At 40.8% G+C, this 25,036-nt stretch overlaps 1 protein-coding gene across 1 annotated transcript in view; it reads left to right on the top strand.

Annotated features, from left to right (window-relative positions):
* The first annotated feature begins 47 nt into the window (after positions 1-47).
* The window catches only part of ANKMY1 (ankyrin repeat and MYND domain containing 1), a 60,244-nt gene continuing 35,255 nt past the window's right edge, over positions 48-25,036 (top strand). The window contains exons 1-7 of the mRNA XM_075201694.1: positions 48-187; positions 1,547-2,248; positions 4,356-4,502; positions 4,807-5,270; positions 8,977-9,193; positions 11,899-12,063; positions 15,788-15,972. Coding sequence (XP_075057795.1) covers positions 1,868-2,248; positions 4,356-4,502; positions 4,807-5,270; positions 8,977-9,193; positions 11,899-12,063; positions 15,788-15,972 — 1,559 coding nt within the window. The 5' untranslated portion in view covers positions 48-187; positions 1,547-1,867. The remainder of the gene's footprint in view (positions 188-1,546; positions 2,249-4,355; positions 4,503-4,806; positions 5,271-8,976; positions 9,194-11,898; positions 12,064-15,787; positions 15,973-25,036) is intronic.

Raw genomic sequence — 25,036 nt, 5'->3', positions numbered from 1 at the left:
TCACTTGCAGGCTCACCTCATTCTCTGAGGACCGTATCCTAAGTGACGTGTCTATCACCTGGTCACGTGCCTGTCGCATACATTGTTGTCATTGGTAACTATGGCAACCGCTGGTACAACTAACTCAGTAGATGGTGACAGGAAAAAATCCTAGAAAGAGGGTGGTTACTAACTCCTAGCTAATCAGGTAACTATCTGCGTATGGAAGGTGTCTGTAAGCCGGACAACGTGACTGTTATTTTCTATTACAGCAAATGATTTACAGGGAAATGTAATTTCCTAATAACTTCTTAGGTATGTAATATAATAATTAATTGTACTTATTTGTAGTGTACATTTTAAAGCATTAGTGCACCATAATATTTCTACTGTAATAGTGTACCAGTGTTGCTTTATTCATCTATTTTGTTATTATTGCATATAATTAATTTGTAGTATATATTATATGCAGTATATCATTATATCTGTTTATTCAAGGAATGCATCTCCAAGCTACTCTCTCAATTCCAGATGCAGCTTCTTTCTTTCCATTGAGTTCCTTATAGGCTGCTCTCACTAGTGCCCATTGCTATCTGCTGTCAGCAATATTTTTTTTTAGGACCAAAAACATTTAAAAATGATTTTAAGTGCTTAAAGGACCACTAAACCACAAATATGAAGATTTCAGATAGGAGCTATAACAATTAAATCTGTTGGTCAATGTTAAACAGATATTCCACTGCAGCTCTGTTAAATAGTACAGTATTGCCTGTCTACTCCATTGCAGACAGCTGAAGCTCCTGCTTAAGTTTTAGCATACCTCCCAACATTGACATAGGCAAAATTGGGACAAAATAATCCCCTCCCATATAGGGAAATAAAGCACCCCATCTCACGCAAATTACACCCACATAAAAGTTTCCATAAGCCTTTCTCCCTTCAGGGTCCAGGAATCATGACTGTCCCAACTAAATTATGACAGTTAGAATCATGGAAACATAGAATTTGACGGCAGATAAGAACTGCTTGGCCCATCTAGTCTGCCCATTTTTTAACCTATGGTAACCTCCAACCATATTTGATCCTTATTTCTTTGTAAGGATATCCTTATGTATATCCCAAGCATGTTTAAATTGCTCTAGTGTATTAGCCACTACCACCTCTGATGGGAGGCTATTCAAATTATCCACTAACCTTTCTGTGAAGTAATATTTTGTCAAATTTACTCTGAACCTACTTCCCTCCAGTTTCAGTGCAGTTGGGAGATGAAAAATTAATTTGCGTATTTTGACAACACTGACCCTATCTGTGTGTATGAATGAGCCAATCCACAAGGTACAGTCTGTTGTTTTAGAGAAACACCTCCCTCTTAACATGGCAAGCGACTCTGTGGTGAAATATAGCATGGTGGATATGGTGAACATACAGTATTTAATTAAGTATAATTACTCCAGCTATTTATTTCAATTCTTTCCTGCACAGTCTTTATATCATTATGTTATATTACAGATACACTTTACTTTAAACTGTTGTAATGTTATGAACATAATGTTTTTCTTCAAATTAGGATCTTCAGTTGCTGAAGTTTAACAAGGCACTTTACAAATACAGTACCAGCCTGTGAGATACTGAGACACAGCAGGAAGTTATTAAGTGGACCTGTCGCTTACACACAGCGGGGGCAGCCATTTTCTGGGCTTCCCCAACCTTTATAGTGACATCTTCATCCCTTATGCCTTAGTGACAACTCTAGTTCCTACTGAATTGATTAAGTATGATTTCATGATTATTGCTTCAGCTGTAAAGCGGCTGCCTCCTAGTGTGCTGTCTTTCTCTCTTTGTCTCTTATTGTCTGCTGTCAACTCCAGGCACTAGAAGAGTAGAAGACATGTCAGACACTCATAGGCCAGTATCACAAATTGGAGCCAGTCCTGAGGGAGGACATGAGAGTTCAGAAACTGAAGTGGCACCACAGATACTGGTCAAACTGGAAGGAATTGTGGAGCCATCTGCACAACATAGTCTTGATAAGCCAAACCAGGAGGAAGGTAAGGAGGAACCTGAGAGGAAGAATTCTGCAGAAGATCTGAATGGAGATGATGCCCTGGTGGAGTCAGATACACAGCAGGGCCGGGAAGAACTAGCATCACGCTGGGACGTAAAAGAAGATCTGGAAACTCAGCAATGGTCCGATGGCTCCAGTTACAAAGGAAATATTACTATGAATCTGAAGCTTGGCATTGGGGAATTCATATGGGCCAATGGAGAGGTTAGTGGCTGTTGTTATCTGTGTTCGTATGTACACATACACAAGATACAAAAAACCCCGAAATAAATAATAAATAGCACATTAAAGGTAAGTGAGAGTTCTAGTATTTTACTTTCCTACCCCTCCAAACAGCAGGATTTGTTAGGAAGCACCAGTGGGTTAACTCATCTTGCCTTGTGGATGGGCAAGAACACCTCCCAAAGGAATACATTTCACCTCCCCTCTTACCTCTCCAGCTTTCTTTCTATAGTCCACATGTGGCCATGAGCTCATTCTCTATCCCTATGGCCAAAGCCCCAGCATGGTGCTGATGTATCAACCATCCCCTATGTAAGCCCTGTGTCCGAACTCGGAGCTCAGTAAGTCACACGTGCACTAAGCCAACATGAATAAAGGCTCTACCTTCTCTTCTCTCTCCTCCTCTGTGTAATGTCAGGGCCTCATTTTGAGCACTGGGCCAATTAAATTCTGTCTGTCTGACTTTTGTATTTGTATTTTGTGTCTGTCTGTGAGCTCTGAGCAGGCTATGTTTCTTCTGGACTGCTGTAAGTCATTCCAGACCTGGAATCTGCATATTTCAACCAGGCTATTGCCCTTTGACTTATATCTCTCCCTCTTCATCCGCTCACCAATGTATTGAGTTGCAGTTTGGGACAGTCACATTTGCATTCTGGTGACAGATGAGTTGTTTTTAAGAGAATGCACTTGTTTTTAAGAGAATGCACTCATCAGCTGGAGAAAAAAAATCTCACCCTAAGGGCGGTAAGCATGTACCCTTTACAAGGAGGTGATGTAGCTCTGTGGGATTTGTCACCTAAGGTTGGCACAGTCATTACCTCAGTGTAATTAATTACGGGTGATGAAGGAATCACACTTAGGGATCTCACATGGTGTAAACAGGACATTGGGGGCAGCATGGTGGCGTAGTGGTTAGCACTTCTGCCTTGCAGCACTGGGGTCATAAGCCTTAGAAACATTTTTCGGATTAAATACATTTAATCTAGCATATTCCCCATGATTCTTTGTGAACTTAGGGAGCCAAATGAGGCTCATGCTACACATGTATGTGATTTAAGTGTAAAACATTAATAAGTGGTTTTGGTGAACGCAAGGATTCCATAGTAAATTCTTTGTGGTTCAATTCCTGACCATGGCCTTATCTGTGTGGAGTTTGTATGTTCTCCACGTGTCTGCGTGGGTTTCCTCCGGGTGCTCCGGTTTTCTCCCACACTCCAAAAACATACTAGTAGGTTAATTGGCTGCTTTCAAATTGACTCTAATCTGTCTGTCTGTTTGTGTTAGGGAATTTAGACTGTAAGCTCCAATGGGGCAAGGACTGATGTTAGTGAGTTCTCTGTACAGCGCTGAGGAATTAGTGGCGCTATATAAATAAAAGATGATAATGATAATTGTCCCTATACACTCTTACATTTACTTATCTCTATCCTGAATTACAAGGTTTTAATTTTGTGACATAGTAGTGGCACAAAGAGAACAGAGATCATTGAATATATGGCTATCTTTAAGAGAGACAATCAGTTTGATGTGAACGCTGGCTTACACAAGTGTACCTTCATTTCAGTCCCAGCACTTAGGTTTTTGGAGTTTGCAGAGGAGCAGAAGTTTGAATAGGCAGAGGTGAGTTGTTGGGCAAATGAGGGCATTCCTTCAAAAAGTACTGAGTAGCCGAACCAGTGCTCCTGGTTTTGCTGATTAGAGGTAAAAGAAGATTATTGCAACAGAATAAAACGGGTAAGGGGTCATATTTTAGGGGCTTCCCTGAGACGCATTGTCATTTTCATTCTGCAAATTAACATGGATTTAGGAGGCAGTCCTGTCTATTCCCAAGAAGAGAATTGCCCGCTTCCATGTTCCAGTCCAAGAAAAGAAAATCATTATCTGGTAAAGTTTTGGGTGTCACTAGGTCTAGGTGAACATCACACCCGGTTTATTACATGAGTTGTCTCTGGGCAAGCAATGCCATCTTCATTCATCTTTACATGTGGTTCTTTTCTCTGCAGTTACTGAATACTTGTTTGTGACACATTAATCATCTTTATTATAATATTTCACTGACATAAAACAGTGTATTTATTTTACATTTCAGAGCTATATTGGTGAATTTTACAAAGATCATCACCATGGCAAGGGGGTTTACACTTGGCCCGATGGCTCAAAATTCACCGGCTCTTTTTACCTTAGCCGCAAAGAAGGTTACGGGACCATTACGTTTACTGATTGTAGAAAATACCAGGTGTGTGTGTGTGTAATAATAGTTTATCACTACAATAATGCAGAATATATAATCTAATATCTGATATCAGCTGTAAAACCGTATATCTGGTGTATATAGGGCACTAAACTGATAATATTTTTCTTGTGTTTTGTAGATGCATATAAATTGCTGCAACTTCAATATACAGTAGCTTTGTGTTTTATATATACATTTTCTTAGTAAGCAACAACTTGAGTATATACTTTTCATTAATGTCCCTTTACTATTTCTAATCAGGGTTTGTAAATGGCTTTGTTACCTTTGTCTCTCCCCTATTTGTCAGGGCCTGTACAAGTCAGATGTGCGCTATGGCCCAGGCTTTGAGACCTACAGTGATGGTTGTCAGGATGTTGGCATCTGGTTGGGTCATCACCTGATCAGACTATGTACAGCAGTACCTGGATCCGTCTCCATTTCTTCCTTTCCGGAGTTTTGTCATCACTTTAAAGAGAACGGATATAGTAATGAAAGTCATGCCTCAGACCCAGAGGAGGGGCAGGAGGAAGACCCATTTGAATATAGATACAAGATCCTACTCCTAGAGGACAGCTTTACTCTCCCAGACAAGATCTACTGCTACTCGTCAGACATGGACCACCTTCCCATCACTCCTACTCTGCACACAGAATTTGATCACCATTTTTATAGAGACAAAATCCATCAAGAGCAATCCAGCAATGTTATATCTGCCAGTATGCACTGTACCAATGAAATGAGGAAGATTTATATGCATGTTAATAGACACAGGTGAGTACAAAGCAATGGGACAGCAGAGACGTCTTCACGCTTTTTGAACGATGTAACCCATGATGTAACTTAACATTGTAAATTCTAAAAGATCGTCACATTTTGTCAATTTGCATAGACATGTACTCATATTTGTATGCGAAGTCACAGAGATTACTGCTTAGTAAGTACTGCGTAGAATGCTGAAACTAAGGGGTAAATGTATCAATGTCTGATTTTTCCAGCATTTTAAAATTGCGGCAAATCACAGGTAAAAACCCGCGATTTTAGTCCCAAAGTCGCTAGATGTATTAAACTGCGATTTTTACTCTGATCTTAAAAATCGCTGGTCATCTCTGGCAATTTGCTGTGATGTCACACTGTTCTGCCTATACAGCCGGAGGTCCGGAAGCTGTCAAATGAGCAAAAATAGATAAAAGGTTTGTTTTTTGTTTTTTTTAAAAAAAGCGTGGGGTGCCTACTACTATTAACTGTAGTGCTGCTAGTCTACCACTGGTTACGTGAAAATCGTGAAAAAAATTTGCGTGGGTTCCCCCCGATTTTCACATAGCCAGCACTAGGCAAACCAACCAGGGTGGTTGGCACTATTGCAGGGGTCCCTCTGCCATAATGATAAACCAATCCCAGGCTGTTCAGCGCTGGGCTGGATTCCCTAGGGAGTAGGGAGTGGGGTCCACCGAAAAAAATGGGCGAGCCCCCTCTCTACGGACACCCAGCCCAGTGCTGAAAGCACTAGGGCTCTTCCTGCACCCCTGGGCGGTGGGTGTAGGGTAATAATGGCGAAAGTTTTGTTTTGTGGACCTACAAGTCCCAGCTAGCCCGGGCTGCCATAAACAGTGTGGGCATGCTGATACTTGTATAACTACAAGCACCAGCATACCCATGGCAGCCAGGGCATGCTGGCACTTGGAGAACCACAAGTGCCAACATGCCCTGACAATCATGGCTGGCTGAGACCTGTAGTTCCACAAAAAAATGTTAAAAAAACCACTCCCTGTTTTAAACCATCAAATTTTAATAAAAATAATAAAACCCCAATAAAAACAATACACACTCTCATTCATACCACATAAATTTATTAAAAATAAGAAAACCCCAAAATACTCACCAATCAGATTCCTTCTTCTTTCGTCAGCAGCTTTTAATCCAAAAATGCTGAACAGCCTGGGCTGGTTTGCCTAGTGCTGGTTATGTGAAAATAAGGGGGGAGACCCAATGCAAATTTTCTCCCCGATTTTCACGTAACCAGCAGTAGGCTGGCAGTACTAGGGTTAATAATGGCCGGGCAGCGGGAACCCACATTGTTTTTTTTTTTTAAAAAAAAAAAGTTTTATCTGTTTTTAAACTTTTGACAGCTGCCGGACCTCCAGCTGTATAGGCAGACAGTGTAACACTGATGTGTTTACTAATCACGCAGCTAGGATGCAGCAGTTGTATGTAGCAATTTTTAAAGCAAACTCAGGAGAGTTTGCTTAATAGCAGCTTCATACATTTCAGACTTGTATAGCTAGAGTGCCAAACAGTTGGGACTTTGATCTCTTTCGATTTTGAAAATAGCGATTTTGACAGAAACACATCTCTGGCGATTTTACATGAAATCTCAGCTTCATACATCAGCGAGTTTCAACTCTCTCTCTCTCTCTCTCTCTCTCTCTCTCTCTCTCTCTCTCGATCTCTTTCGATCTCTCTCTCTCTCTCTCTCTCTCTCTCTCTCTTTCTCTCTCTCTCTCGAGAGAGAAAATCGCTGGATTTGCAAAATCACACCTTGATACATTTACCCCTAACTGTACTACATTACACCTATTTCTACAGTGAACTTACAATGTTTTTTAGACATTTCTGGGTACCATCAAAGAGTAAACCAATGAGTGGACAAGAGTAAACCGTAGAGTGGGACAAGCGAAAAGGATATAGGAAGTCATTTACATTGTAGTGACATCAGGATAGAGAATATCATTGAACCTTTGGCTAGTTTTAAGACAGAGGTTGAAGGTAATTTACAAAGAGCAGAAAGACAGAGGCACAGTTCAAAATCAGCTTTAGCTGTACCTTGTGTCTTGACTTGTGCACGTGCATCTAGATTTCCACCAAAGCTCCTGGATTTGCAGATTGAGGTGTATGTGAAGGAGCATAACTGTGTACAGGCCAAGATGAGGAGTTGGGTGGAGTGAGGACTTTCCTTGCAAAGTATGGAGTAGTTGCAACACTGCGCCAAGGTTTACAGAGCAGTGCAAGAAAGAGATGTCTTTTTCCAGAGCATGATTATGGTAATGAGATAAAGGTGGAGAAGGTGCATTTTAGGGGAGGGGGTGATGCTCCTTGCTTTGTCAAGGGATGTACAGCCATTTATACTCCTTAGTAGGACTTTGAATTTTGCACAAGCTCAGGGCTTGTGTAAAGCATTACAGAATTTGCTGGCAGTGGCGGTTCCAGGGGGAAGGGGGGGGCAATCTACCCCCCTAGCAGGGGCTTGCTGCTGGCGGATATGCTGGTCCGTTTGGTAGAGGCAGACAGGGACAATGTGCTGCCTGGCTGCTCTGGTTGTGTTAAACCACAATCAGAGCAGCCGGGCAGTACACTGTCCCTGCATGTCTCTGCCGAATGGACCTGCACACAGTGTGCAGACGCAGGCAGCCTTAGGTGTCAAAAAGGTGGCGGGGGCTAAATCGCCCCCTTTACAATTACTTTCTAGATCCGCCCCTGTTTGCTGACGCTGTATAAATAAATGTTGATGATGATGAGCTGGTGGTCTTCAGGTTTCATCCATATTGCCCCTGTATGTTGGGCATCTGAGGAACACTCCCAACAATGTAATAAAGTGACACGTATAATAAGAACAGTCCTGATGTTCCCCTATTCTTATGATTAATTCAAGCCATGAATGAGGCTAAACTGAGCAGTATTTTAGGCTAAAATCATAAAAGTTTAATGTAATGAACACAGTGGTTCTAAAGTGGCAAGAGGTTGGACTTTAATGTGATTTTTACATATTTTATATCCTGACAGTTTTTCAGAGCTCATACATAGGCATATGTGTAGGTTGCAGAAGCATCTCCCAAGGGCGGAGAGTAGATTTGCACCTTGATGTGTGCTGGGCAGAACATCCACTTGTGCTAAACCCGGGCACTTTGATGTTCACAATAAGTACGAAATGAGACCTATAGCAATCCAGAAGTATTATTATTATTGTCATTGATTTGTAAGGCACCACAGTGCTCCACAGATCCTGCTCCGCAGGACTTCATAAAACAGGGACATACAAGATAGGCAAAGTAAATGCAGAAATGAAGACAAAGGGTAGTGAGGGCCCTGCTCATGAGAGCAATATCATGACAAAATGGCAGAGCTGAGACAAGAGGAGTCAGTGTGGCTCAGTGATGCTTGGGACAGTCATGAGCTTGTACCAGAGTGAATAGTATAGGTGGGAGTAGGGTAAGTGTTAGTAAAGTGTTGTGATTTCAGAGAGCGTTTAAAGATTTGACGGCTGTGGGAAAGTCTGATCGGGAGTGGTAGGGAATTCCATAAGTGGAGAATATGCGAGATGCAAGTCAAAGGTAGAGGGAGATTATTCTGAAGTAGTGTTTTAATGTACTCATTGCCTGGGATATCTTCAAAAGGACATCATCAAAAACCTATTTTGCATATTGGTATAAGCATGCCACGTATGTTTCTGCTTTTTTATTAATTCAGATATTTTTTCTGTTAGAAACAGCCCAGAACACTTAAACTGGGACATGTCTGCTATCATGAATGATGATCGAGAAAAGTTTGGTTCTAAAGGTCCCGGTGAGTCTGTGGCTGAGCAGCTTATTATGATGGCCGGAGATGGAAGTTGCGAGACCATTTCCACAATCCTGAGACATGATCTGGCCCATGTAGATGTGTCTGATAACTGTGGACAGACTGCTCTGCATTTTGCAACTGTGAGTATAGTCTTGCAGTTGGTTGTGATATCTTCTTACATACAGTGTCATTTTAGCCACATGGTTCCTGTGTATTTTTAAATTAATAATTTTTATTCCAATAACCAATTCAAAATATAAGTAAAGTGTTGGGTACAAGTTGGATATATGAACTTTCTTTCATTTCTTCCTGTATCGGTTTGTCAGGAGCTTCACATCACTGCTCTATGCTGTTGGGGGAACCCGCTCCTTCCACTATAAAACTCTCAGTTTGCCCCATAGTAAGAAAATATACCTGAAGCAGTAAAAAATCTAAGCTCACCTTTAAGGTGGATGCTCATGTATACATTTGAAAATATTGTGGTGTAAATGTAGTTCATGGCAGTAGTTATACTGATTGTATTCTCTATACATAGTTGGTATTGGTGCTGTTTACTCTAATTTAATGTCAATGTAATGCTTTCGTACAAACTCAAGACACTATACGACCTATCAGGAGCAGATTGGAAGAGTAAATGTATCATCTCTAAACAGATGGCCCCTTAGATACCTAGCTTAGAGAAGGGCATGCTGAATTTGGGCTTTCTAGTAATATACTCTTTTTATTTAAATAAAAGACCCTCCTCCCACATGTCTGTGTTGCTACTATTCCTACATATTGTTCATGTCTACTAGAGCCTTATTGTGCTCACGTACACTTAGGGCTAGATTTACTAAGAATCGAGTTTGGTGGTCAAAACCGCCGCTTTTACTATAGGGCGGCTTGAGGCTTCAATTTAAAATGACTGGCGATGTATCGTGTATTGAAAAAGCTACACCGCTGGCGGTTTGGATGTAACCACCATCAAAGCCGCCATCCAGAAGACAGCACAGGACAGATTTAATACCTGCTTCAGAATGGCTGGATAGCTTAAACAGGCTGTTTGAACTATTTTGCCATTCAGAACATAAGAGAAGCACCATTGACATTTAAATTAGGTTGGCAATCATTATTTATTGATTAAGGGGCAAAATGAATTAAATAATAACTTATGAGAGGGAAAAAAATCATTATATTAAGGGGATAAAATTATTTAATTATTATATTATTCAGACAATATTTCATGAAAAATTGTGCAATATAAATAATTATATCCACCATTAATAATATTATATATTCACATTTCCCACATAATATAATGCTATAATATTGTCCCTTTACAAGACTATAAAAAAAAAATTCCCCATAAGTTAATATTAAATTCATTTTTTCCCTTTATCAATAAATAGTGATTTTCCAAATAGTTTAAATGTCTATGGTGCTTTCTCTTATGTTCTGAATGGCAAAATAGATCAATCAGTAGTTTGAGCAATCTTGCCATTCACAACCACCTCTTTTATTTTGGCCATTTGGATGGCTGTTTTGCGGCGGTTTTGAAAACTCCAGCTTAGTAAATCTAGGTGTTTGTATGTTCATCATTGTTAAAATCAGGATGGCGGCTTGTAAAGTGGTGGTTTTGAAAAATGCCTTTTCTGGCCATTTTGACGGCGGTTTGTGCTTTAGTAAATCCGGCGGTTTCAAAACTGCCCTTTAGTAAATCTAGCCCTTAATCTTTATTCCCATTGACTGCCCCTTTTTGGTGGACATACTTAAATAACATACACTGTATATTCAGTAATAGTGTCTTTATTTTGCATTAGAGTGTTAAAACAATTGTTGAAAATCAGAAAAGCAATAAACATATATTTAAAGTAAAATGATGACATATTTAATTCACACAATTACTCACATCTATATTTTACTGCCAATTGCAGGGAAAATGAATTGTTTTTAAAAGCAACTCATGTTTAATTTAATTGTAGGGAGTCATAAGTACATAAAGTCATCACATACTTACTACTTGTTAGTCGCCTGTTCTTTTATCTGGCTCTGACATTTGCCCTGCAGAGACTTATCTCAGTTCCTAGTGCTGATAAACAGTACATTGTCACACACTGAGAGCTCTGTTCTGAGAAGCAGCCTTATGTGCACCCAACCATTCATATATTTCTGTCTATTTGTATGTTGCACGCTGGATTTACAGGTGTCACTCTGCTTTCATCCAGCATACATGCTTCTGGTTTTAAGTGTTTTGCCTGGAAAGCTCAACACTGACAGATTTCTCAGTTGGAGTTGCAGATATTCTTGCAGACATTAAAGAGTTAAGTAGAGAAGTATCGGCCAGTCCTCTGGCTACAGATTACAGACCAGGGACTTTACATCAGAGATCACATACGGATTGATGCTTTGCTGCACACTACTAAAGGGATCAGTGATCCTTATGCTCTTGCTTACTTTTAATGAGGCAAACATGTCTGTCCGATGTAACCATAACAGAATAAAAAAAATAACATGATTCCACTAGAGAAAGAGAGAAGAAACCACAGTCAGGACTGGATGAGAAATATAATTTAGTGACTATTATTAATATGTATAGTTATTCTCTAATTAGCAATAGAGTGTCAGGTGCTTTGAGTATCTTGTAAGTTTGCCTATATAAACGTAACTGAGAAGGTCAGGTTCCCAGATGCATGTAGTCATCATCTAACATATTGGTGCAGTGTTGTGTGCTGTGTTCTGCCACTTGTACTCTGGAAAGCATTCAAGTAAACATGCTGGCATTAAGATTAGCCTACATCGCAGCTATAAATCATTTCTGACAAACAGTGGATGCTCATATACTGTACTAACAATTCCTTTTCTTCAGATAAATGGCCATAATACAATCATTAACCTTCTTCTTGACAATGGAGCGGATGTTAACAAGAGCAATGATGAGGGACTGTCAGCTTTGTCCTTGTGTCTGATGCTTCACTACAGCACAAAATCGTTTTGGCCTAATGTGGCTGAGCGGAATCTCCCTGCTAACAAGGTCAGCGACATTCACCATATACTTCCATATAAGCCAGTGTACTGCGCACCCTCAGTGCAAATTCAGAGCATTTAACAATTCAAAACAAAAGAGTCACATCTTTCCTATGTGTATGTATATTAAGCATATGATGTGTATAATATAATTTAATCAGTGTTTTGTACTTTTACGGCGGAGGAAGTAATTTTGTTGCTGAACCAATATTCACTAGAATTCAGCTGATTACTATAACATGGCATTATTAGTATATTTTACAGAAAACCCGTGATTTTGTAATGTTACTTATCTATGTGACATATTGGGCCCGATTCATTAAGGAAAAGAAAGCAAAAAAATTAGTTACTTTTCATCTTGGCAAAACCATGCTGCATTGGACGGGGAGGCAAATATAAAAATGTGGGAACAGATTTATAGTTGGGGTAGGACATGTCCTAGATCAACTTTAAATTTCAGTGTAAAAATAAAGCTATCAAGTATTTGTGTGCTACATGAAAAAGCAGCCAGTATTTAACTTATGTGCAAAATAATAAACTTATTTGCACCCTTTGTATTGTAACATGGGTTGTCCAGGAGAAAACTTCTTTTTTTGCCTTACTTTCCTTAATGAATCAGGCCCAATGTGTTTGGGGTCTTCTACCACTGATGATTAATATTAATTTGTTTGTATTTTGCTTGGATTCCGGGTTCAATGTTTAATCAAACTTAGCATAGTACTGGCCATATTTCTGAAGCCATATTACAAAGTTAAACTGAGGATACATAATTTTTGGGGTTATTTTGTACAAATATATTTCGGTGCATGAAATTGGCATCTTTATACAGAATCAAAGTAACCGGTGGCATTCACATTTATTTTTGGTCAGAATTGTGCATATTATCTGACAAGACTATTGCCAGGATAATGTGACCTTTCCTGAATTTAGGATAGATACTGTACTCCAAGGATTCAGGTTACAGATAAGGCAAAGCTTGAAATAACAACCAATTCAAAACGTGCCTCTCCATAACTAATCTATTATTTCAAATAATTTATTGATTGAAATGAGCTAATCAAGGTACAGTTATTAAAGGTGTATTTGATGCATTTGAAGTTCATTTGTTACAGGTCATGAGGTCAGTCTCATGCAGTTGGATATGCACACAGGATCAGTTATATTTTTCTGATATATGCTGCATCCCTTGTCTATATTAATGCCTGAAGGGTCAGCACAGTAACCAGCTCTTGCTTCCCTCCATGCTTTATAAAGTCATTTATTTAGTTCTCAATAGGTAATTCAGCATTATTATTTTCATTGTTATTCATTCCTCATAAAACATATAAGGCTATGCTGTAAATGAAATTGCAAAAAAACACAAACCTTAAACAAATAGTTCCGAGGCCGATATTGAGTTTATTGTCCACAGTAGTAAAAAAGGGTAAAGCAGGTAAAGAGGATGAGACCGGTAGAGAAGGTGAAAAAAGGATTGAGAGTGAGGCAGGTAGAGAGGATGAGGTAGATAGAGAGGGTGAAAAAGGATTGAGGGTGAGGCAGGTAGAGAGGGTGAGGCAGATAGAGAGGGTGAGGCAGGTAGAGAGGGTGAGGTAGATAGAGAGGGTGAGGCAGGTAGAGAGGGTGAAAAAGGATTGAGGGTGAGGCAGGTAGAGAGGGTGAGGCAGATAGAGAGGGTGAGGCAGATAGAGAGGGTGAGGCAGGTAGAGAGGTTGAGGTAGATAGAGAGGGTGAGGCAGATAGAGAGGGTGAAAAGGATTGAGGGTGAGGCAGGTAGAGAGGGTGAAAAAGGATTGAGGGTGAGACAGGTAGAGAGGGTGAGGCAGATAGAGAGGGTGCAAAAGGATTGAGGATGAGGCAGGTAGAGAGGGTGAGGCGATAAAGAGGGTGAGGCAGGTAGAGAGGGTGAGGCAGGTAGACAGGGTGAAAAAGGATTGAGGATGAGGCAGGTAGAGAGGGTGAGGCGATAAAGAGGGCGAGGCAGGTAAAGAGGGTGAGGCAGGTGTAACAGAATGGACCTCCTATGCCACCCTGTCCATAGTTGCCGGCGATCGGCTGGGCTTGCCTTGCCACCGTCCCCTTTCTTTTTCCCAAATTGCACCCCTGCTGCCACCACTAGGCTCCTTCACAGGCACCTATGACCTCTTCCTTCTGGGTAACTCTCATCAAAGCAGGATCTTGGAGCAGTGATATTTTATTAGTTGAAATAGCCCTTATAAGGACAGTTACATAGATTGTGGTACTAGTGATCTCCAGAAAGGTACAGATGGAATAATGCATTACATGGTCAAATTGTGCTCCTTTTATACACATTCTGACACACATGTTAGCAGGGGTAACACCACCCCCTGATCTTAGATGACTCTGCAAAGCCTGAGATATTACCTGAGATATTTAGTATCAGGATGCAATATGTTCTTCAAACTTGGATTTAAATGCAATGCAATGTTAACAAAATTTACACCAATCTTTTATTTCCTAAAACTTGCTGGTTGCATTATTCACACAGGCTTTAAGATACAGGTTGAAAACTATATATGAAAGGAAGGTAACAACCTCTTGCGGTGCATTCAGGCTAACGCAAGTGTTTGTCACTTCACATGGAAAAGGTCTAATTAGCCTTAATGAGTATCTCCTCTTGAAGCTACACAACAGATTTACTCAAAAAAATACCTACTGCATCAGAAATCAATACCTCAGCAATCAGTACATTTGCAATTACATAAATTAGCGCCTGCGCCACAAATTTAAATAAATTCTGCAATAAGTTATTTTTACGTCATTCAGCCATAACAGGTAAAGAGTATGAAACAAGCACAGAGGGTGAAGCAGGTAAAGAGGATGAAACAAGTAAAGAGGGTAAGGCAGGTACAGAGGGTGAGGCAGGTACAGAGGGTGAGGCAGGTACAGAGGGTGAGGCAGGTACAGAGGGTGAGGCAGGTAAAGAGGGTGAAGCAGGTAAAGAGGGTGAGGCAGGTAGAGAGGGTGAAGCAGGTAAAGAGGGTGAAGCAGGTAAAGAGGGTGAAGCAGGTAAAGAGGGTGAAGCAGGTAAAGAGGGTGAAGCAGGTAAAGAGGGTGAGGCAGGTAAAGAGGGTGAAGCAGGTAAGGAGGGTGAGGCAGGTACAGAGGGTGAGGCAGGTAAAGAGGGTGAAGCAGGTAGAGAGGGTGAGGCAGGTAAAGAGGGTGAAGCAGGTAAAGAGGGTGAGGCAGGTACAGAGGGTGAAGCAGGTAAAGAGGATGAAGCAGGTAAAGAAGATGAAACAAGAGGGTGAGGCAGGTACAGAGAGTGTGGTATGTAAAGAGGGTGAAGTAGGTACAGAGGGTGAGGTTTGTAAAGGGGGTGAAGCAGGTAAAGAGGGTGAAACAAGTAAAGAGGGTGAGGCAGGTGCAGAGGGTGAAGCAGGTAAAGAGGGTGAAGCAGGTACAGAGGGTGAGGCTGGTACAGAGGGTAAGGCTGGTAAAGAGGGTGAAGCAGGTAAAGAGGGTGAGGCTGGTACAGCTCACCCTTTTTAAAAAATATAGCATAAGGAATTAAGTTTCAAATATCATTACATTACATTTGAATAAACATTGAATTATATGGAACAATCTTGCTTGAATATAGGTGTTGGGCTTAAAAATTGTAATGTATTACATAGTGTTTTTTTTAAATTTGTAAACATTTTGCAGAATTAGTAAAGAAACGGTCTAATTTTAATACTACCATTAACGTGACATCTTGTTTATAAGTATAGGAGGAAGCAAATAATCTTACATCAGACTGTTCTGAAAATGAAAGCAGTGTTAGTAATGGGAAGGACATAGATAAGAATAACACAATGCCTCCAACTTACAAGGAATGTGCCGACTTAGCTGCTGATAATCAGAACGGATCAGGTTTGGACCATCAAGGACTGGATTTCACCTCTAATCGACATAGGTATGTGATGTGAATCTTAAAACTGTATTATGATGTATAATTGGTAAAACAGGTATGTTTCATTTAGAGCAATTACATAACATGATGAATCCCAAACAACATTGTTCTCACTTAGCAGCGCTTTGACATGTGCCGCATCACAGCAGATTTTTCCCAGCTTTGCCGTACTTCTTGTAACTGCTTTGGATCTCATTGTGAGAAGTGCACAAAATGTGTAAAGAAGCGAACATGTAAGGTGGTCTGTGCAATACTGTGTGCTTCCATCCCCCTTTTTAAAAGATGCACGGTGCTTGATAATCCATAACCAATCTTATTCAGATAACACTGCATTTACATTCATTCCAACGAGAGTGAGGGAGTTTTATAATGTAAAAATTATAAATATAGTTGTTTATATAGTGCGTAGACATAGATGCAAAGATGGAGAAGATCTTGCAGACATCAGCACATAGAATCGGGCTCTGTGTATATGTACGCAGTGGATTGGACAGGATGTGAACCTGAACAAATTGGATTGGTGGATGTGGGCCTCAACACAATGGACTCGTGGATGTGGCCCTCAACACAATGGACTGGTGGATGTGGACCTCAACCCATTGGACTGGTGGATGTGGGCCTCAACACAATGGACTGGTGGATGTGGACCTCAGCACATTGGACTGGTGGATGTGGTCCTCAACGCATTAGACTGGTGGATTTGGACCTTCATGCATTGGACCAGTGGATGTGGACCTCCATGCATTGGACCAGTGGATGTGGACCTCCATGCATTGGACTGGTGGATATGGACCTCCAAGCATTGGACTGGTGGATGTGGACCCCCACGCACTGACTACTGGATGTGGACCTCAACACAATGGACTGGTGGATGTGGACCTCAACACATTGGACTGGTGGATATGAGCCTCAACGCATTAGACTGGTGGATGTGGACCTTCATGCATTGGGCCAGTGGATGTGGACCTCCATGCATTGGACTGGTGGATATGGACTTTCAAGTATTGGACTGGTGGATGTGGACCCCCACGCACTGACTACTGGATGTGGACCTCCATGCATTGGACTGGTGGATGTAGACCCCCACTCACTGGACTGCTGGATGTGGACCTCCATGCATTGGACTGGTGAATATGGACCCCACGCACTGGACTGCTGGATGTGGACCTCCATGCATTGGACTGGTAGATATGGACCCCCACGCACTGAACTGCTGGATGTGGACCTCCATGCATTGGACTGGTGGATATGGACCCCCACGCATTGGACTGCTGGATGTGGACCTCCAAGCATTGGACTGGACGTCAGTATGGACCTCAGTGCTTTGGACCATAGTGAATGGGGATTGCAAGGCAAGTTTAAACTTTGCATGCTGTTGCCACAACTAGTGTGCAGTACTTTCTGTGTTTCATGGGTTTTTAGCAGCATATATTGGGGAATACAATCTCAGTTTCACAGCTGGACCCAGAGAGCCCAACTGTCACTGCTGTTGCTATCTCTGTTCCTCTTCTGGTGATCTCTACAGCCTCATTGGTGGCATCAGCTGCTGACACAACTCCTCTGAATGCGTGGAACAAGTGTCCTGGCTCTGTGTGTACAGTATCGAGCACGATGCCAAAGAAAAGAGCTGGGCACCCACCTCCTCCGAGCTGATTTCGACAATAACTAGTTTATCTTTCATATCTCCACCTTCCACTATCTCTACTCATTCCATCCATATCAGACCATCCCCACTTTCTGTGTCATGTCCTTGTATGTTATTTATTCGTATCATGATCCCCTCAATATACAGTGCTGCGTAATATGTTGGCGCTTTTTTAAATAAAGGATAATAATAATAAAAATTGGGAAGGTGAGTTATGATATTTATGATGTGTCCACGTATATCAAATGGTAATAAATCAGTAAATGTTTTTCTCCACAGCACTGGTTATTTGCATACCAGTAACTTTTATGCACAGTAATTTGCTGTATTTGTCCTCAGGTGTTTATGAAGTACTATACAGTGTTGGTACACAGGGTGACACCTGTCTTTCCCATTAAAGGTTCATTAGCCCTGGAGGCCCCTGGATGATTAATAACCAGTTGTCAAACTAAACTGATGATACAAATTTCTGATGGCAATACATATTTCTAGTAAAACTGGCTATGCAGGTACCAGCTATTTGTATAATGGGCAGAATCAGTAACCAAGATGCCTATTAATAGACCTATTACACTAGCGATAAAAAAATCACCTCTCGCAATAATTTACTTTTAAAAGTTTGCAGAGACAGCTGAGAGATACTCAACCTTCTCAGGGATACTGGGCCAGAGCTGTAAGAGTTTACTTATCGCTTTGCCGGGCCAGTCTGAGGGGATATGTGCATGCATGAACCAGCTGGCCGGCTCACACATGTGCAGTAGAAGTGAAAACCCAGACTTGTCCTTTCAGTTCCACTAATTAAAAAAATATACTAAAAATGAAATTGCAAAAAAGAACCAAACATATTAAAATATTTAAAAAATAAAAAAATTGGTTATTTAAAAAATGCTTTATTCAAAAACCTCTCCCCTGGTAGCCTTTAGGAAATATACCTAATTTTTAACAAGATGTCACATTATTGTTGTATGTGCAAAAATGTCAGCCTCCGATCTTCTATGTTTGAACCCAAAAAAAAAAGGAACGCTGATTATACAAAGGAGAACGTTCTTGCCCAAAAAGACTCATGACGGAGCTGAGGCAAAAAAAAGGGAAGACCCTTTATACCACATATGGAAGGAATGGGGACCTTGGATGACTTTGTTCATTTACAAGTAGAAACACCAAGAGAGGGGGTGGAGTTTGGAGAAAATAGTATGGAAAAAATGAAATAAAAATGGTACCAGACTTAAAGGACCTCATGTAGAATTGGATGCGTTTTAAGCAAAAATCACAGATGTAAAATGCTTCCAAAAAAAGATGCAGTCACTTGTGTATGCTGAGCTGCAGTGTATTCCCCAGAAAGTGTTGCCAGCTGGGTGGCATTAAGAAGCAGCCGGGTGGGGGCAGTGTAAGACGTTGGAATAATATTGAAAAATGTTGGAGGTTCCCACACCTGCCAGGACTGGTCAAACTGGTGGTCAGTGGTCTAATGCACACAGCTGGCTGTAGTGCTCAGATAGTGCCTGTTCTAATAGGAGAAACAATTTATTCTATTATAATAGGACTCTGTTGGGTTCCAAGAGCCGGGTGGCAAGTAAAAACAGGTGCTGGGGAGAACACTGGAGGTGCACATATCCGGGCAGCATGGTGGCTAAGTGGTTACCACTTCTTCCTTACAGCGCTGGGGTAATGAGTTCAATTCCCGATCATGGCCTTATCTGTGAGGAGTTTGTATGTTCTCCCCGTGTTTGCGTGGGTTTCCTCCGGGTGCTCCGGTTTCCTCCCACACTCCAAAAACATACTGGTAGGTTAATTGGCTGCTAACAAATTGACCCTAGTCTGTGTGTGTGTGTGTGTCTGTCTGTCTGTCTGAGTTAAGGAATTTAGACTGTAAGCCCCAATGGGGCAGGGACTGATGTGAGTGAGTTCTCTGTACAGTGCTGCGGAATTAGTTGCGCTATATAAATAAATGGTAATAATAATAATCCTAAGATACATGCTACTCAACATCAGGGGCTGGCTGGCCTGAGGGAAGGGGGGCATTAGTCCCCCAGGTCAGTCCCACGTTGGGCTGGTTCAATGGGCCACCTGCATTTTTTTTCCTTTTAAAATGTACCTACTAGGCTGCTGAGTCAAGTCTTGCTCCCTGGCAGGGCCATCTTTTCCATTGGGCACGATGGGCAGCTGCCCGGGGGCCCCACGGGCAAGGGGGCCCCATAGGCAGGGCTCTTAATGAGAATAAATAATCCTGCAAAAGAAAAAAACCTGCAAAAAAAACCTATAAGGGTCACTGAGCAAGTACATGTATCTATCTCTATATCTGTATCTGTATACATCTATATATCTATATCTATATCTAGGGGCCCCGGTGCACTGCTTTGCCCGGGGGCCCATAATGTTGTTAAGATGGCCCTGCTCCCTGGGCTAAAATTTGCCAGCCAACCCCTGCTTGACATACTACGATGAATATATATGATCTATGAAGATACGTTTTGGAGCATATGATATGCTTTAGGCATATCATTACGTGGTAGAGACACCAGTCATTATCATCAAGTGTATGATATTAAGTGCAGATTCTCATGTTCTAATTGCTGGGACGTGTGTTCCTCAGAAACAATACTCTATTCCAAAGCGTGGATGATTCCTTAATGTGGATCATACAAGTTCCTAAGGATTTCTTTGTCATGATTGTGCCGATCAGAGTATCGTTATAATACTTTGAAATTCCTGGATCATGGAGCTAATATAAATGAATATCAGTATGTGTGTTTTGATTTTTTTTAACATTGAGTACACTGTAGTGTACTTGTAATATTATGTTTCTGAATAAATATGTATTAAATTTTACATATTATTTATTAATCACAGACATAGCGATTTAGATATATTTTAAAATAATATTGTTTAAATAAATAAGCGGATTAGCACTGTCTACTTTTGGCTTGATACTTTTGACATTGAAGAATGATAACAGATTACATTTTTATTGAAATTTTGGGGATGAAAGCAAAATAAGGTACATACATAATAATAGGGGAAGTAACGGGAGGAAAGATACCCAGGTGGGGGAGGTACATTAAGTCACATTAAACAAGTACTTAAGGCAATAACAAAAATTATACATAAAAAACTGGTAGTGCTGCGTTGCTTTTACAAGCAGGAGGATACCAGTGGTGGGGCTAGATGCTTGGAATAATAAGTGCTCCAATCGAGCCATTTAATCAAAGGGGAAGAAGCTGACGAGGAACATTGGAGGCCCAGAGTCTCCATAACGAGCTCCTTTGGATTTTGGCCATTACAATTGAATGGGGCAGGGGGAAGGGAGACTTCCAGGATTGTGCAAGAGCTGCTCTAGTAGCAATAAGAATTTGGCCAGTTACATATCTCTTATGATTTTGGAGAGAAGGGGGGTATTAGTGCAGCAGAGCGATTTCTGGTGATAGGGCTATAGCTACTGAACTCACTGCATTAATCAGGTTGAAAACTTCCGTCCAATGGCCTTGCAGCTTCGGGCATGACCAGAAGGTGTGTATCAAGATCCCTACTCCTCCACAGTTCAGGAGTCTCTGTTTTAATGAATGTTGTTTCATGGTGTGAGTGTCTTTTCTTACAGTATTTTCCTGGTGCAGTAAGGGCCCCATGCAGGCCCTGGATACCTGAGCGTGCTGGTGCTTACAGTGCGTGAAATATAGTATGCAAAAAATTGTCCCACCAGTTTTAATTTTTGAGAGACTGTAGCTCAATATAGTTAATTGTTCAATGTAATCAGTAACAGTTATATCTAACTTTCCTTTAGGCAATGAATATTGAATATTTATCTAATTAATTGAGATGTTACTACCAATTGGATTAGTTATAAAGTTTATGAGAACAGAATTTGTTAGATATAGTGCACTAACATTCTCATAATGTCTTCTCAGTTAATGATTGTACGTCCCATTTGTTTAAAAAGTAACCTTTTTTCCTAGTATTTAAAATATTATTCTTAAAACCAGGGAAATAACAACAAAAAGTGAAAATAGTGAATTAATGTGATGTTTTAAAACTACTAAACATACCTCTAATCCCTTTATTAACTGTTCTAAAATTCCCACTGTATAGAGTAAATGTTAAATTAGTGGTTCCCAAACTTTTTTCAGTTCGCGGCACTCTTAGGCTCTCCATAACTTTTTCAAGGCACCCCTCCATAATAATTATAGAGCAGTCCCGTTTTATAGGTAGTTGGGTCAAAATAACCTAATAAGTATTTAGGTCAGGAAAGAAATACTCATTAAGTTGTTTGCATGAATAATACACATAAATCCAAGGGAAATAATATTTTTATGTATTTTTTTAAATTATTTTTCTGTCAAAGAACAATTTATAGCTACCATTAAAAGGAATAAGATCAACAAAATAAAAACAACGGGCCTGATTCATTAAGGAACTTAAATCAGAGGTTTCTTATTTAAGTCTCCTGGACAAAACCATGTTACAATGCATGGGGTGAAAATGAGTTTTCTGTTTTGCATATAAGTTAAATACTGGCTGTTTATTTCATGTAGCACACAAATATCAACTTTAAATTACAGTGTACAAATAAGCTATCAAGTATTTGTGTGCTACATGAAAAAACAGTCAGTATTTAACTTATGTGCAAAACAGAAAACTAATTTTCACCCCTTGCATTGTAACATGGTTTTGTCCGGGAGACACTTCTTAATTTAAGATCCTTAATGAATCAGGCCCAACATGTTCAAAAATTCTCACACTGTGCCCCTTCACCATTACACTGTGCTCCTTCATCCTCACACTGTGCCCCTTCACCATTACACTGTGCTCCTTCATTCTCACACTGTGCCCCTTCACCATTACACTGTGCTCCTTCATCCTCACACTGTGCCCCTTCACCATTACACTGTGTTCCTTCATTCTCACACTGTGCCCCTTCACCATTACACTGTGCTCCTTCATCCTCACACTGTCCCCTTCACCATTACACTGTGCTCCTTCATCCTCACACTGTGCCCCTTCACCATTACACTGTGCTCCTTCATTCTCACACTGTGCCCCTTCACCATTACACTGTGCTCCTTCATTCTCACACTGTGCCCCTTCACCATTACACTGTGCTCATTCATCCTCACACTGTGCCCCTTCACCATTACACTGTGCTCCTTCATTCTCACACTGTGCCCCTTCACCATTACACTGTGCTCCTTCATTCTGACACTGTGCCCCTTCACCATTACACTGTGCTCCTTCATTCTCACACTGTGCCCCTTCACCATTACATTGTGCTCCTTCATCCTCACACTGTGCCCCTTCACCATTACACTGTGCTCCTTCATCCTCACACTGTGCCCCTTCACCATTACACTGTGCTCCTTCATCCTCACACTGTGCCCCTTCACCATTACACTGTGCTCCTTCATTCTCACACTGTGCCCCTTCACCATTACACTGTGCTCCTTCATCCTCAAACTGTGCCCCTTCACCATTACACTGTGCTCCTTCATTCTGACACTGTGCCCCTTCACCATTACACTGTGCTCCTTCATCCTCACACTGTCCCCTTCACCATTACACTGTGCTCCTTCATTCTCACACTGTGCCCCTTCACCATTACACTGTGCTCCTTCATCCTCACACTGTCCCCTTCACCATTACACTGTGCTCCTTCATCCTCACACTGTGCCCCTTCACCATTACACTGTGCTCCTTCATCCTCACACTGTGCCCCTTCACCATTACACTGTGCTCCTTCGTCCTCACACTGTCCCCTTCACCATTACACTGTGCTCCTTCATCCTCACACTGTCCCCTTCACCATTACACTGTGCTCCTTCATTCTCACACTGTGCCCCTTCACCATTACACTGTGCTCCTTTATTCTCACACTGTGCCCCTTCACCATTACACTGTGCTCCTTCATCCTCACACTGTGCCCCTTCACCATTACACTGTGCTCCTTCATCCTCACACTGTGCCCCTTCACCATTACACTGTGCTCCTTCATCCTCACACTGTGCCCCTTCACCATTACACTGTGCTCCTTCATCCTCACACTGTGCCCCTTCACCATTACACTGTGCTCCTTCATCCTCACACTGTGCCCCTTCACCATTACACTGTGCGCCTTCATTCTCACACTGTGCTCCTTCATGTCCTCGCATTGTCCCTTCATATCCTCACACTGCCCCTTCACCATTACACTGCACCCTCCATTGCTGTTCCCTATCACCATTTCCCCTCCGTTCCTTTACTTGCCTTATTTGGCCTTCTTTCTTCTTTTTATTCTGTCTTCTGGCTCCTCAGTGAGAAGAGAACAGGGAGGAGGATGCTCGGATTGGTAAGTATTTTTAATTTTTTTACCCTGGCTGGCGCACCCTTGTGACAGCGCCACGGCACCCCTGGGCTGCGCACACTTTGGGAACCGGTGGGTTAAATGATAATTTAACCTTTTTCAGCATTCATATGCTGGCTGAATTACTTTTAGTGCTGTTTTGCAACTTTAAATCACTATTATCTTCTGATTTTCATAATATTTGCCAGAATGGGATAAATTTGTTATAATCCATTAAATTTATTCTTTAGATCTAGGCAGATTGTTTAAAGTAAATGCTGTTAGTTTTAATAGTTGTTCTGAATCAATTAAAACAGGGATAAGTTATCCTAAAACTATAAAAAGCTCTTGTTATATAATTGTCGATTGCTGTCTGCCTTTGATTGCTCCATTAGATCTTACAACTAATCAGAGCTTGTGTATCTGATTTGGTAAGATTACTATTCTGAATCTTTATTCTGAATCTTTATTTTAGTGTTTTAGTGGGAATAGTTATAGCTTATCAAAATTCGGATTAGGTAAACTCAGCAAACGCCAACACGCATTTCGCTTTGGCTGCTTATAAGTGCTGAATTAGGATAAGTTGTAATTTAATGTTTTCTCCATACAGTGTGAAATCTATAACAGTAAAGAGATTAGAGGCATGCTCAGTACTTTTGAAACATCACATTAATTCACTATTTTCACTTTTTGTAGTTATTCCACTGATTTTAAGAATAGTATTTTAAATACTAGGAATAAAAAGATATTTTTTAAACAAATGGGACTTACAATCATTAAGTGAGAAGACTCTATGAGCTTATTTGAAAGCTATGATAGTTGTGTGTGCTGCATAGTCCAGATGCTACTCAGCCATTCTGTACACCAGTACATATTGCTTTGAATGCTGAAATAGTGCTGTTTTCCTGGATGTATAGCATTCGTTTTATTTTCTATATTAGTTTTAAAAACTGATAGTTATTAGGCTTTACAATTTCTTACAAGGGAGATTTTGGTATTAATACAGTTATGTTAGTAGTGGATGCTGTTGTAGGAGGCAGATAGTTTGGACCAAGTATATTGTGTATCCTACTAGTAGGAAGTCAGAATCCCCAGGATCATGCTAAATATTTATT

Source organism: Mixophyes fleayi, chromosome 3 (assembly GCF_038048845.1).
Source record: "Mixophyes fleayi isolate aMixFle1 chromosome 3, aMixFle1.hap1, whole genome shotgun sequence".
Lineage (NCBI taxonomy): Eukaryota > Metazoa > Chordata > Amphibia > Anura > Limnodynastidae > Mixophyes > Mixophyes fleayi.
Note: the sequence above shows the minus strand (reverse complement) of the source record. Positions and strands in the feature narration are given on the sequence as shown.